This window comes from Aphelocoma coerulescens, chromosome 17 (genome assembly GCF_041296385.1).
Source record: "Aphelocoma coerulescens isolate FSJ_1873_10779 chromosome 17, UR_Acoe_1.0, whole genome shotgun sequence".
Taxonomy (NCBI): Eukaryota; Metazoa; Chordata; class Aves; order Passeriformes; family Corvidae; genus Aphelocoma; species Aphelocoma coerulescens.
In genome coordinates, this window is record NC_091030.1 from 10,092,438 (window position 1) to 10,106,896 (window position 14,459).

The 14,459-nt window shown below is 50.8% G+C and overlaps 1 protein-coding gene across 3 annotated transcripts in view; it reads right to left on the bottom strand.

Annotated features, from left to right (window-relative positions):
• Nucleotides 1-4,348: 4,348 nt before the first annotated feature.
• NR6A1 (nuclear receptor subfamily 6 group A member 1) overlaps nucleotides 4,349-14,459 on the bottom strand; it is a 76,993-nt gene continuing 66,882 nt past the window's right edge. For all 3 annotated transcript variants that reach the window (XM_069031731.1, XM_069031730.1, XM_069031732.1), the window contains 3 exons: nucleotides 13,009-13,130; nucleotides 11,387-11,539; nucleotides 4,349-10,428 (listed from right to left, as the gene is read on the bottom strand). In XM_069031731.1, coding sequence (XP_068887832.1) covers nucleotides 10,340-10,428; nucleotides 11,387-11,539; nucleotides 13,009-13,130 — 364 coding nt within the window. In that variant the 3' untranslated portion in view covers nucleotides 4,349-10,339. The remainder of the gene's footprint in view (nucleotides 10,429-11,386; nucleotides 11,540-13,008; nucleotides 13,131-14,459) is intronic.

Below are 14,459 nucleotides of genomic sequence, written 5' to 3' on the forward strand. Positions count from 1 at the left end.
CCAGCAGCTCTTCATTTGCCAGAACAGCACTCACAGAAAGCCAGTGCCCCTGGGCCTAGGCAGCCAAGCCTTGGCTGTGTTTTTGCCATGTGTGGTTCCCCGTGTCCCACTGCCATGCTCGGTCCTACCCATGGGCACTGTGCCGGCAAAACTCAAGTCCCAACTGCCCTGTGCAACACAGGAGCTGCAATGCCAAGGCAAGAGGCTGCATGAGAGACCCTCCCATCCTGCCAGAGCAGGGATCTGCTCCCACTGCTGGCCCCGTGCTCTGACCATCCATCACCGCAGTGTCTCCCCACATGTTTGCACAGTGTCCTTCTCTCTGCTTCATCCCACAGTGATGACAGCCTTGCGAAGGGGTGGCTGCCTCAAGCCCCACACCAGCCCAGCAAAGGCTGTGCCACGGCTGTGCTCTGGCCAAGCAGCTGCTGATAACCAGGGTGGCATAGCAGGACCCACAATCCTGGGATAGGGGAAAGGCTCATCCTCTCTATCAGCACAGCCCTGACATGGTGCGATGGTGTTGTGCCCTGCAATATTCCCATGCAGAGTGAGGGAAGCAGTGAGCCCCTGGTGCTGCAGGGAGAGGAGTGGGAGTGTGGGCTGCACAGCCCTGCTTGTTTTTTCCTTGCTTTGCAGCTGAAGAGAGGAGAAAAACTAATGAAAACAGAGCTCTGGAAGAAGCGCCAGGCCTGGAGTGGCTTCCGCCCCGATCCCCAGCAATTATCAGCCACATGCCAGATGTTCCGACGCGATGCCAATGTCAGAGAAAATAAATCTGTGTCAGGTTCAAGGTCCCTGCCGGGCCGGCACGCAGCGGCTTGCGGCTCAGCGCCGCACGAGGCAGGACAGAGCTGCGGGCCGGCCGCGGCCGCTTCCTCCTGCCAGGCATTGTTCCCCTGGGAAGCCCCGGCCTCACACCGGCCACTTGCTATTTTTGCAGCAAGGTGCTTTCGGGGGTAAATACGTCCCTGCCGGCCTTGGGCACTTTCCTCTGCGCGGGCCCTGGCCAAGGCTGTGGCCTGGCTCCTGCAGTGGGCGCGCGGCCACGGTCAGGGCCAGTGCATGGGCCGTGGTGCAGGCCTGGCTGGTGGCACGAGGGTGGAGTTGGGAAGGCCACGCTGGCGTGGCCGCACAGGCACCGGGTACGGCCGGCTGCAGGCAGCCTCAGGGGTCCCTGGGGACAGGGAGGAGGTACAGACAGGTGACATTTTGGAGGCCACAGCACCTAGGGGGGAAGGATGAGGTGGGTCTGGCTTCCAGCAGCACAGGATGTGCTGGGGAGGGGATGTTCAGGGCTGGGGACAGGCCCCAAAGCTGCTGCCCTGATGCAGTGCTGTCCTGGCCAAGGGAGCAGCACAGCTCTGTGCCCTCGATGGGCTCAGGCACTGGCACATCTGTCACCAGAGCTCTGGCTGTTGGGTTGGAGACTGCTCTGCTCCATCTCCTTTCCTCATGGCCACGGTGCAGCCGGAGCCCACAAATCCACACCACCCGCTGTGGGCCGCAGTATGCTTTGGCTCCTTGCTGGTGCTTAGCCTTGATGCTCAGCAAAGCATATCTCCTGCTCGGATTTTATCTCCATCCACTCAGCTTATCGGCGTGGGGCAGCCCTCCTGCCTGCGCCACGTTCCCGGAGCGTGCCTGCAGCAGGTGTGGCCAGCACTACTGTTCGCCAAACGCCGCTGCCTGCCCGCAGTCCCTGACTCCAGGGCCCGCGCCGATAATGCGCGCGCGGCGAGGACTTTGGCGATAGCGTTCCCATTGACATTACCTTGTCCCCCGCATTCTTCCGATGCCACACACGCCTTCGCTCGGGGCGCGGGCGGCCTGGCCATGGTGGCGGGTGCAGATGCTGTGCAGGCAGCACGGGGAAGCACTGGTGGTCTCCTCCCGGGGGGACTCATTGAAATATCAGTCACATAGTTCTGCATAATTGGGACTTGGATGCAGCCTCTCTTTATGTTTCCTCTTGGCAGTTGCCAACAACATGAAGCACTCCTGGGTCAAAATGACAGCCTTTTGTTTACTATTCCTGCTTATGTGCCTCATTTTCTTCAAGGATAAGAGCTCTTTATAGGAATCTTTATTGTGATGAGGTTAGCAGAGAGAAAGATTTCTCTCCAGCTTTCTCTCTCTCTTTCACAGCTGATTAGCAGGGTCGGCCCACGAGGACAGTGATGTGGAGCACAGACCCAGCACTCGCCTCAGGGTCCCCCCAGCCGTGAGCCATCCTCTCCAGCACAGCCCCAACCTGCTGGCCTCCCAGCACCCACCCGTGGCACCGCTCCCGTCCTACTCATGGCAGGCTGCAGGGAGGGGATCCACCACCCCAATAAAGGTACTGCAAAACCCAACTGACCCCAGAGGCTTGGACAGGAGCTTACCCACAGCACACACCTCCTCTCTATGCTCTTACAAGCCCAGCCATGGTGAACCATTCTTCATCTGACCCCTGCAGCAGTGACCAATCCTATCAAATGCATCTGCACTTGGAGAAACTGAGATGTGAGAGACTTGTGATGACCAGACAATGGAGATCCACCAGTCTGCTCCACTCAGAACTCTGGTTTTCAGGTATGAACTCCAAAAGGACAGTGACTGGGTAAGGGATGAGGAGAGATGTGGAAGCAGTTGGTGACAGGATGGGGAGAAGCTCATGGAATAGACATGAGCAGGGTGGACATCAATGGAGAACCTTCCCCAAATCTGGAAAAGGCCCCACAGGACCATCCCAGCAGATCTTTCACCCACTGCTGGACTGACTGTGCCGCTGCAGGGAGGTGACCCAGCTGACCCCACAGCCCTGTCCCAGCCAGTGCCCATGGGGTGACACACTCCTGGGAACAGCCACTCCTGTCAAGAGGAAAGCAGTGTACCCTTGAAAGTTACTTTGCGAAGGTCAAGAGTGAGACTGTGACAGAGCAGCCTGACAAACGCATCTCCCTAAGTCCTTGGGCCCGATAATGTATGTCCCATGCAATGTTGACACTAGTGATCCACCAAAGATCAGGTTAACAAGTTTGACGTTAGTGACAGCGTGATTTGTTCCGCGCTGGCTCTGAATTCATAGAGCCGCTGGCCTTCGGTGATAAACTATTGCGCCGTGCACACGAGGCTGTGGCAGTTGTCACCCGCCAGAGCACCGAGATGAAAAGGAAGCAGAGCTCTAATCAAAATACAGTGGTCAGTAGGGGTTGAGCTGAAAATTAAAAGGTGCGGGTACTTTTCCCACTCCAGCCTCACTTTCCAGGCAGCGCCTCATGCCAGCACAGGGTGAGGGGAGAGGCTGCCTTGTCACCTCTGTGCAGCTCCAGCTTCGTCTGAAGGTGAGGGCAAACCCATCACCCCACGTGCACAGAGCATCCTCTGCCACCTCCCAGGGAGCCCCACCACTGCCGACCTTCAGGGATCCCTCACAGGGAAAAAATCCTGGGTGGCAGAGTGTCAGAGCAGCTGGAGCTGCTCTGTGGACATCGATGTAAATAAGGAGAGGGCAGGAGGCACGAGAGCACTCGGCGGAGGAGCAGGGCAGCGCGGGATGGAGGCGAGGCCCCGTGGGAGGGACCAGCAGAGCGGGGCTGCTGCTCACCTGGAGCTGCCCCTCGTGGCAGCAGCTCCCGAGTGGGCCTTCTGTGCACTCCCATACGCAGGAGCAGAAACATGGAAAGTGCTGCTGAGGCTTTTGACACACACCCACCTTGGCAAGACGCTAAACCACTCCTGCAGTTCCTCACTCCAGAGCGCGCTCCTCAAGCAGCTCCGGTGCATTTGCTTGTTTGGATTGCTCCTCCTCCTGCTGCACCCCGTGGTGACAGTGACCACCCAAACTGCTGCATGTTCTGGTCACCCCAGAGATCAGAACTCCTCAGTGACAGCAGTGCTGTGGCTGTGTTGTGCATGCAGGGCTGCAACAACCAAAAGGAGAAAACCCATCCTCCTGCCTGCTCCCCTCGGACCCAGGAAGGAGATGGGGACTGCCACGCACCCATTGCTCGGCAGGGCCCAGAGTCCATGCAAACCTTCACTCTTCCATTGTCTCTATTCCTGTCACCCCTCAAGGTGCAAGTTTCCCCACCCAACCCTGCTCTCTGTTGAGGCCACTGCCAGTCCAGGCTGTGTCTGCTCTGGGCAGGGCTTGTGCCCTTATCCCAGTTCCCAGGCACAGCAGCAGCACACAGGCCTTTCCCACACCCACCGACCATTCCAGAAGCACAGCAGCAGGCAGGCCAGGGCCGCAGCTGCCACCCAGAGCAGCGCTGGGCTCCCCACCCTCATGGTGCCCTCCACCCTGAGAGAGAGCCGCCACCGAAAGGGGAAGGCACAAGCAGCCAGGAGACACCAGCGGTGCAGAACATTTCACATTTATTAGTTCATACAGCTAAACACTCACTAAACATGCATTCAACACTTATTGGTCACATTTCCACAGGTAGTCAAGTCCCAGAGCAGAGCAGCGGAGCAGGGGCAGGTCGGGCTGACACGGACCCGCCGGCAGAAACATTCATTTGGTCGTAGCGCGGTGAGGGGGCAGCTCCCGGTGCCTGTTCCCCCCCGGGTGCAACAGGGCCAGACACACCCTCCTGCCCCAGCCCTGGCTCTGAGTGTGCCAATGTTCACCGTGTGTCATGCCGAGGCAACATCCTGCTTCCCTGATTTACACAAGGGATTGTGGGAAAAATGAACGGGAGAAACCGCTTGGAATAGCACCAAGAAGGACCCAACAACCAGGACTGACCCTCTTGGAAACATCTCTCAAACCAGCCAGGGGCCGACACCCGCAGCAAACCTGACCCACTGCCTCCCCAGGCTGCCCATGACTGACACACGAGGAGCTGCGAGGTCCTGTGAGGTCCCAGGTTACAAACGCAGCCTCTGCACCAGGACTGAGCTGGAACCAGGCCTGTGGCTTGATGGGCACCAACAAAACCCAAACTGCCATGGGCCACAGCCTCCGGGAGGGACACCGGAGCTCAGCCTCAGGCACGGGACACACAGCAGTGACAGGAGCCAAGCCCCAGCCCACGGGAAGGGAAACGCAACTCCAGCAATCACAGCCTCTCTTCCTCGCTGGCAACAGACACTGGCAGTATTTAGTTTTTCACACAATCCCTTTGAGATGATAAACAGGATGTCACACGAGGTAGTTTAGTTATGGAAATTGAGTCAATAATGTTATCAACTATTACAAGACATTTTATAAATTGAAAGAAAACAATGAATCACAAAAGGCTTTGTTAAGGTTGATCGTCATCTGGTCTCAATTTCTGTTTCTTTTTGCCCTTGGGGGCATTTCTTCCACTGAACCATGTTGCTTCTTTCACAGACTTGTCAGAGGGCAGCTCACAGGAGCTATTTTTAATTTCTTTTTTCAAGGGAAAGACACTGCCTGGATTGGCCTCCCCAGCTTTTCGCAGGGCTGGTTTAAACTCAGATCTGCAGATCCTGGCTGAGGGTGCTGGGAGGGGGTTTCAGCCCTGCAAACTTTTGCTGACTCTCACTCAGTGCTGGCCCTGTCTGTGGCTGGATGGGACCATTTGGACACTCACAGCAGCTGTAACCCCACCAGTCACACACCAGTGCCTTTCTCAAACTGGCTGGCTGTGCCTACAACCATAGTGAGAAAGTTGTACTGATGAAAATTAAGAATTCATAAGCAACAAAGTACAGAGCACTGGAACTGGCTGCCAGGGACACAATGAGAAATTCCTGTTTGCCCTTTTCCATGAATACTGAAACATATTTAACACCAAAGGCAGAGGGATGAGGCAATGCAGAAATAGAGCCCCACAGACAGAGCTGGTCCCCAGCTGCTGGGTGGTGCAAGGGCACAGCCTCATACAGCCCCGTGCACCTTCGGGATGCTCTGCCCACAGGACCACATCTGAGCCTTCAGCAGGCAAACTTCCCACAGCCAAACCCAAAGCTTTTCCCCAAAATCCCCACATGGGACTTTGGTCAGCTCTCAGCGGGTCCTCCAGACAAGTCATGAAAGAAGCAACTGTTGCAACATCAAAACTAGGGTTTCTCTGGGTCACATTTTAAATACTTATCCCTGAGCTTCTGTGCATTGAAACAACACACCATGAACCCAGAGAAACACCACAGCTTGATACTGATAGCTATGCACTCCCCTCCATTTACACATCATCTACAACTTAAAAATTAGTTCCATACTGTAACTAGTTCCCCAAGTTTCCCCCTTTCTCCTGCCTTTCATGTGGCAGGGATGATTGCCGCTTATTATCCTGAGAAATAACAACATTTTCACAGACACCGAGCTTCATAGTTTCAAATCAAAACCAAGAAGGAAGAAAGAATGAATGGGAAATAGCACATTCACAGGAGAATCTTTTTTTTTTTCCTTTTTTCCTTTTAAAAAATGTAGTGAAGATAAAAGAAATTCAAGGGGTTTTTTTAAAAGTTGGTTTGAAGGACAAGACTTAAACTCCTTTACCTGAGGTGGCTGTGGGTCTGTGCAGAAGCCTGAGGAGCAAGGGCAGATCCTGCTGGCACAGAGAGGGACGGCAGCAGAGGCACTCAAGCCTTTGCACGGGTGGCGATGGGGCCACCAAGGACCCCACCAGCAAGTGAGAGCAGCCCAGGAGCCCTGCTGGCACCCCTGGGACCCCTCACTCTCATGGGCACCCTCAAAGCAACACTCCAGCACTGGGAAACCGCGTGGTACTGGGGTGGCAGCTGCCCTGTGGAGGTGCCTTGCAGCTGGCAATGCCACTGACCACTGGTCACTCTGAAAACGCCTTCTTTGGCCTGTGTGTGATGGGAGATGGCAAAAGGTTTAAGAATTAAATCTCTGGATTTAAGAATTACAGAAGGATCCAGAGCCACTCCCTGATGGCCCAAAGCATGCAGTGCCTCTGCAGGAGTGAGAACACGAAGGGCACTGGCACAGTTCACAGCTGAGCAGCATCCAGTGCCCGTGGGAAGTGAGGGAGCGCGAGGTCCGGCTGCAGCAGCTCTGCCCAGAGCCCAGCAGTGTTGGGGACCCCTGAGGACCCTGGCTGTCCCTCATCCCCCTGCCCTCTCGCAGTGCTGGACATGCCGAGGACAGGGACTGGCTACTGACCCACACTGAGGGGTCAAGGCTCACTTGGCAAGAGCCTGAGCTGAAGTGGAAGAGAACTCACTCACTTTCCAGAAGGTTCTGTTGAGGCCCCGGGGTCTGGCAGCCACACTGGGACCGAGCCCCGTGAGCAGGGACCCCTTCCAGCTGCACCACAGAGCGAGGGCTCCTGGGCAGCCTCCCCTGAGCACGTGAGCCTGAGCACTTCAAATTTATGTTCCAAATCTCTGTTTGGATTAAAAGTAACTCTTCAGCTCTCTACCTGCACAGATGCTTTGAAGGAGAAGAGGGGGTCAGCCAGCCAATTTATCTTTCAAATCGGGGATAAAAATTGACTTGTCATGGCAGAAAATTCTACCAAAGACTATTATTGTTGATTGATTTCTCTATGACAGAAGGTCAGATAAGCAAGAGCAGATAGATACCAAAGATAATGAACTTCCCCCTACTAGCATTAAGCACAAATAAAATATGAGTCCCTGTAAACTGAATGTTACGTGAAGAATGGAACAAAAATTCCAGCCTTTCCAGGGTGTCCTTCAAACCAAATTCACAAATACATCTACCTAACGTCTCTACGTCTCTAGCTACATTCCTACCTTCTCATAATACCTGAGTTTGCAATGCAACACATTCACATTACCCTGTTTAAAAAATACAAGTCATTAGAGGACTTGGTGCAGAAGGTATCAGGAATGACTGTCCGGTGATTCCGTCTGGTCTGTTTGCTGCTTCCTTACCTGTCAGTTCAGGAAGGATTTTCTACTCCCATAGCAAATGGGTATTTGGGAAACGGATACTGCTGCCAATCAACCTTTGTAAAATTTGCTTTCGACAACAGAAAGTGGAACATTCATGTCCGTTTGTCATCATAACTGAATTTAGGTTTTTGGCTGTTGTTGGTACAGCATTAGTTTTGGGAGGATATTTTGGAAAACCACAGATTACTCAACAGATTATTTTTGTTGGATAGCTGGCAACAAGATGACTGCTTTTATGTACACTAATTAAAACACTTATTCATCAACAGATTATAATAATTCAGCAACTGTAGAATAAAATTACTCCTATGCAATTTTAACAATTCCTTGAGTGTATAAAACAGCAAGCCAGAAATAACCCGTAATAAAAAGATCATATCAAGCTATTTGGAAATTAAACTTAAAAGCTGAGAAATACATTCTAACTTAGAAAGAGGTAAACTAAAATCTTCCCCTGAACACGTGAGGTATCGGCTGTATGCAGAAGGCTTTCCTGAGAATACACACGTGTCTCATTGTACTGTCAGAAAGTAAATGAGATTTATGGAACCACCTTTGGATGTGAAGCTCCATCGAGCTGGGCCCAGCAGCTGTTACCCGTAACATCCTGTTTAAATAATGAAAAATGAACAGCTATGGACTTTTAGAAAAGGGAAACCATTGAGCTGGGAGATGCCCAAGTGGGATGCCCACGGTGAGGCAGCAGCAGGGCCCTGCCGCGCTGTGACCGCAGCCATCGGCACCACCACGGCCTGACAGGGACGTGCCAAACCAGCAGGTCACAGCCCACCTTGGGCTGCAACCCAGGGAGCACCCGCTGGGCCAGGGGGAGGGAGGGAAAGACGACTTTGGTGAATGGGATTTTTCTCCTGCTCACCATCACATTCATGCACAGCAGCTGCAGCCCGGCTGAGCTGTGCTCGCTCTGTGCCACGCAGCTGTCACCAGGGAAAGACAAGAAGGTAGTGACTCATCCTTCCTACCCTGAAGGAACAAAAGTTGTTTCCACCAATATTTTTAAATCAGCATTCAAACACTTATCGAGGAGCCACCTTGCTAAGTGAATGCCAGATTTACATCTAAGGAGGCAGGGAAGGAAATCCAGCCAAGGCTGTCTAGGAGAATGACTGAGTTTTTGAATATTAATTCCTAATGAAGGAGATGAGAGCAAGAGCATCTCATCCAACCTCCCCACCATGAGCAGGAAATCAAGAGGTCACTCGGGAATGCCCAAGTTTAGCTAAACACCAGCACTTAGCAATCACTCAATCAGTTAATCAGCTGTCATTAAACCAGTTCTCCATCTGGAGTTGTAGGGAGCTTGCAAGATGGAAAATCCAAGCCTTGCAACACCTAGAACACAGCAGGTCGCCAAGCACAGCAGTAATGTTGTTTTTCCTGGGATTCCACAAGGAACAGGACAGTTCTGGCAGGATATAACTATGGAACACCCATTCCCTGAGTCCAGTAGAGAAAGCCATGCCAGAGGACACTGGAGTCCCTCCCCCCACTACACAGGGCCCATTTAGCACAGCATACATTAACTGCTCCCAAAACGGGGATTGCTGCAATGCAGAAGCCTCAGGAGTCAGGTACCATGTTGGAGGAACACACTAACGGGGGCAATCCTGCCTCTTCTCTAAGTAGGATTTTCCTGCTTTTGTAAACCTAAAATGGATTTTAAGGAAGTGATGATAAAGTCCTTGCAGTTCTCTAGCAACAGTAGCACCTTTGTGTAATGCCAGGAGCCTGTTATGAACCGCAGGAACACAATTTCAGAGAAATTGGCAGGTGTTGTGGCAACAGTACGAGGGCAGCTGGCCAGGAGGGGCTGGGGCAGACCCCACCTGGAGCTCCCCAGATGGGACAGGGCCAGCGAACCCCTCGGAGCACTGCCATCCCACTGAGAAACCTGCAACTGGAAACCACTAGGGGAAAAGAAATCAACTGCCTAGACAGACTTCTCCTTCTTCACTCCCTGCCTTTTTAAAATTAAAGAAAAAGCTTGGCACTTCGCTAGCACCCACTTCTCCAAAGTCGTCCCTTTGGGATACTAACAGCTCTGTTGACATTTGCTCTCTATGACAAATGCTTTTGGATGCAAATCATGGAAAGAGCAGTGCATGAACAGCATCTTCTCCTTGAGGTAGTCTTAGTCATCTCGGTCCCCAGCCCCAAATACAAAAGAACTAATCCTAACAAACACTGTAACATTAAACATCTTCACATTCTGTAAACTGCTGGAGAATGCATCTGCTGCATTCTTACAGAACCATGTGCATCGTGTTGAAGATCATACATTCAACTCTGTCGTGAAATAAATATATAGGAAAAAGAGTAAAAAAACAAAAACAAACAAAAAAAAGATTCTTGCTACACGGGCAGGGAGGCCCACTGCCCTGTCTCCTGCCTGGATGGCGTTTGCCCCTCTCCCGGGGCGAGCCAGCTCCCGGCCCGAGGCTCAGCATAAGGCACCGGCCGGGGCCAGCTGCGCTCACTCTTTGCTCACACCCGTCTTGCAGGAATGTAGAACGGCCTTAAAAAGGAGAGGCAGCTGCTCCAGGGGGACATTCACCATTTTTCCTGGTAAGAAAGAAATCAGAATTAGCAGCCACTCCTGAATCAGATTTCAGAGACACCTAAGCCAGCAGCACTGGAGATGGTTTTACCTTGAACTTCTCACAGAAACAGTTAATCATCCTACAGCTACATCAGACATTTGATATTCATTTGGACACAATATGATTTATTATTTACCAGACAGAAAGCAAAATAAATGGGCAAAGTTAGATCAAAATGATTTCTCCACAATGGAGCAGTATTTACAGAAACTGGAAAAGACTAAATCCCATCTCACCCCAAAGTGCCTTGTTGATCTGCATGACTAAATTACAAGAGCTACTCTGAGATTATTATCTAGTTCATTATGATGAAGTAGGATGAAGCATACGGAGCCTTGACACAGGGAGGCAAGCATCTCCCTCTGCCACAACATTCAGAAACAAACAGTTTTAGTAACACCAGACCTTGGAGATCTAATTAGTGACACAACTGCAGTTGGGAATTCACCTGCGGATTTCCAAGGTCCAGACAAGTGGAAACATGGAGGTTCAGGTCTGCCTGAACTCTGCTGATCACTTTCTGCTTAGTTCAGGGATCTCTTTAATTCTCACGAGATACCTACTCAAACCAGGATTATACCCTTCTGAGACAAAATGCCCCCAGCAGGGAGTGAAAGAAGAAAAGGGGAGAATAAACAATGTACTTAAAGGGTGTCAGGTTGGAGCAAGGCACCTCTTCCTGGAGCAGGACTAACCCCATGCCCACCAACATCACCAGGACACCTTCCCAAAAGCCCCTCTGACTGGGTGAGCTCAGGGCAATGGGATGGGCTTAAAGATGAGCAGAAGCTCTGATAGGAAGAGGTCCCACACAAACATCCTTGACCAAAGTCCACAAGAATTTCACTGCAGTAAGTTAATTATCATTTAAAAGCAAATTTCACTCCTTGCTCCCAGCGGGAGAAGTGCTCAGAAGTTACCTGCAATATACCGTATCTCTGGCAAGCACATCATTAAATCCGGGAAGCGGTTTGGCTGGTGGGGGTATTTGTACTCCGTGAAGTCCTGGCAAACGTACCAGTACCGCTTATTCAGCTGCTCCAGTTGGGAGGCGTTGGTCAGACCCCTGATATCTGGAAAAGAATACAATTAGAGTAATGAAAACAAGAGCATCTCAGGAGAGTAGCAGCCTCGCACTTACTGCCACTTCTTCAGGACAGACTGATTTCTGTCACTCTGATCTGGGTCCCTGCTTTGGAGACTGGCTTCCAGCACCTGGTTAGACCAATACAAAATTCCCATCTCCCTTCCTGCTGTGCCTGCATCATAGATGTGTCTTTACATGAGTGTCTGGATCCAGGATTTCCCTCCACAAAAGGCTGGGAAGAGAACAGCTAATGTCCTACACTGCTCATCTGCAGCTCAATGAATGCTCTTGGAGAGAACAGCCCCAGCAACCTGAAATCCCTGCCTGGCACAACACAGCTGGGTGTCAGGGTTTGGTCCTCACAGCAGACCAGTGTAACACCTCCTCAGATAGGAACACATTGGTTTTAGCTGTCTCATCTTGGCTGAGGACAATGCTCAGTGCTATAATTCAAGATATCATCACATTTCTCCCCATCTGCTTATGAATTATGTCACAGGAGTAATGAGTATTTTAGACCAAACCACTACACAGCTTTATAAACTTGTCAAGTTCTTATTTTTAAATTTAGCTTTGCCAATGTCAGGCAACACACACATAGGAAAAATGGACAGGCAGGAAGTCCCACTGGCAGCATGCAGTGTGACCAGTGGCATTAGCACTGCCGGGTCCTGGGGAGGATCCAGCACGGGAGCGAGGAAGCTGAGGAGCCTCGGAGCAGGCTCGGTGCTTGGAGACCATCTGACGGAAGAGGCATTGATCTACTGCCCAAAAGCTGACTTTTAAAAATAAGTCTCAGGTATTTCACATAAAAAATTGCAAACTTCAACTAAAAATAAAAGAAGACAGGAAGTTAATGAAAATACATTTTGGAAAACAATGGAGACAGCTCGAAAAGTGCATTATCCAGTGTCAGGAAACTGCCCAGGGAAGCAAACCGGAACCTCAGCCCAGCACAGATTGAAGCGTCAGCATTATCTCCCTCTGGAAATGAGTGGGGGAGGAGGGAGCCTGCAGCACATTTTTACAGACTGCAACTATCTTTCATAGTACAAAAGACTTTGGAGACATTTATTTCCAAAATTACAGCTGAACACTATTCACTGAGCATTTGTCTCTGCATGGATTTTGAAATGCCCAGGGTCCTGAAGCAGCCTGAACTGTCAGCTTTAATATGCCACTTAATCAACAGGAGCATACAGCCCTTTCCTAGGCTGCACTCATGGCCTACATGTACATACTTCATTCGTGATTACCTTTCACTTTGAAGAGCCAGATTTAGGTATAGAACCTAAAAAGCAGGAACCCAGCTAAGTGACCTAAGGATATATCCTGAAGGTAAACATGTTAACGAGCCAGAAAAGCTCTAAAAAAGGGAGGACCAGTCTTACAAATTCAGCCTTTGAAGCATAAAAATGAACAAGTGAGGCTGGTACCTCCTCTTTGCCGACTCACCTTGGTTTAGGAAGTTGATGGCTTTCATGCACGCGTACTCCTCATTGCTGACCTTCAGCTGGTTGAACTTGCGAAAGAGGTAGATCAGCCGCTCCATCACCTCCATCCCCTCTTCACTGAATCTGGAGGACAGAGATCACACATCAGCACACACAGCACACGGACTGAACAGTGAAGACATGAAGCTTATCAAAGTAACTTCAGAGATTTTAACATCTTGCAAGATAATTTCGTCAAAACTGCCTGAAGTCTGCTGGTACCAAAAATAAGGAGGAAAATGTCTCAGTTACAAATGCAGAATCATAGAACCATGGAACGGTTTGGGTGGAAATTACCTCAAAGCTCATCCAGTTCCATCCCCCTGCCATGGGCAGGGATACCTTCCACTAGACCATGTTACTCAGAGCCCCATCCAGCCTGGCCCAGGGATGGGGAGTCCATGATCTACAGATATTTGTAGGAAAAAACCTCTCTTGGTGATTCAGTTCACCCCCAGCCTGTTCTGACAGCAGAGAAGGTTTCACAGAGCCAGGAATCTGCAGCGAAGCTGGTGACAGAGATGGGTGGGACGGGGCACACTGATGCACAGGTAACACAAACCCCCTGGGAAATTTCCTGATGGGGATTTTGTGGGTGCAGAATGAGATCCTCCTGCTAAAGAGGGTGCCACACTTCATCAGGAGTAATACCGCATGTGCATCACAAAAAAGCCATGGGGAAGGACCAGGCTGGAGTGGAGCGGGAGGGTGTGGAGGGCTGTGGGTGTCTGCAGGCACCTTCATCATCCCACACCTGCCCAGGGCCAGAACAGCCTCTTGGGAACACATCTCACAGCAATACCCCCGGCTTCAAAGAAACCACATATTGCAGAAGCGCTCAGAAGTGGGACAGAAGTGTTTCGGGAAGCTTCAGTGTGCTCTGGCATTGTGCAGCACAAAGAATAAGAGCACAGCCAGCAAGCCATCTCTGAATAGAACAGAAATAGAACCTTTTTCACTGAATAATACCTTATTTTGGCATGTGTGTTTGTTTACTTCAAAGTTATTTGTAAAATGCATGATGGAGTTTGACCTCTGCGAAGTGAAAACAAGCTGTCTGAACTCCAGGTCAGTTCTTCAAGAAAGTAATATTGTAAGTGATGAAAGCCTTGTCGGCTAATCTAAAGTTGTACAAGTTTTCTTGCTCTCCAGTTGACATTAAAAATCTTGCAGGTGCAAGATTGCAAAGCTCAAGAAGTTAATGAGCACAAAGACCACTCAGTCATCTGCTGGGTTTAATTGTTTTTAGAGCATGCACATTTTTACCAGCCACTCATCACTTCATAAATCCAGGAGAGCTCTTCTCTCATCCCTGCAGTTGAACTGTCTTACTTTTCTGCGCATACTTTCCTCCCCCTTTCAAACAAAGCTGTTCTGTTTTTCACAGCCCTATTTCTTCTCGAGGACTGACTC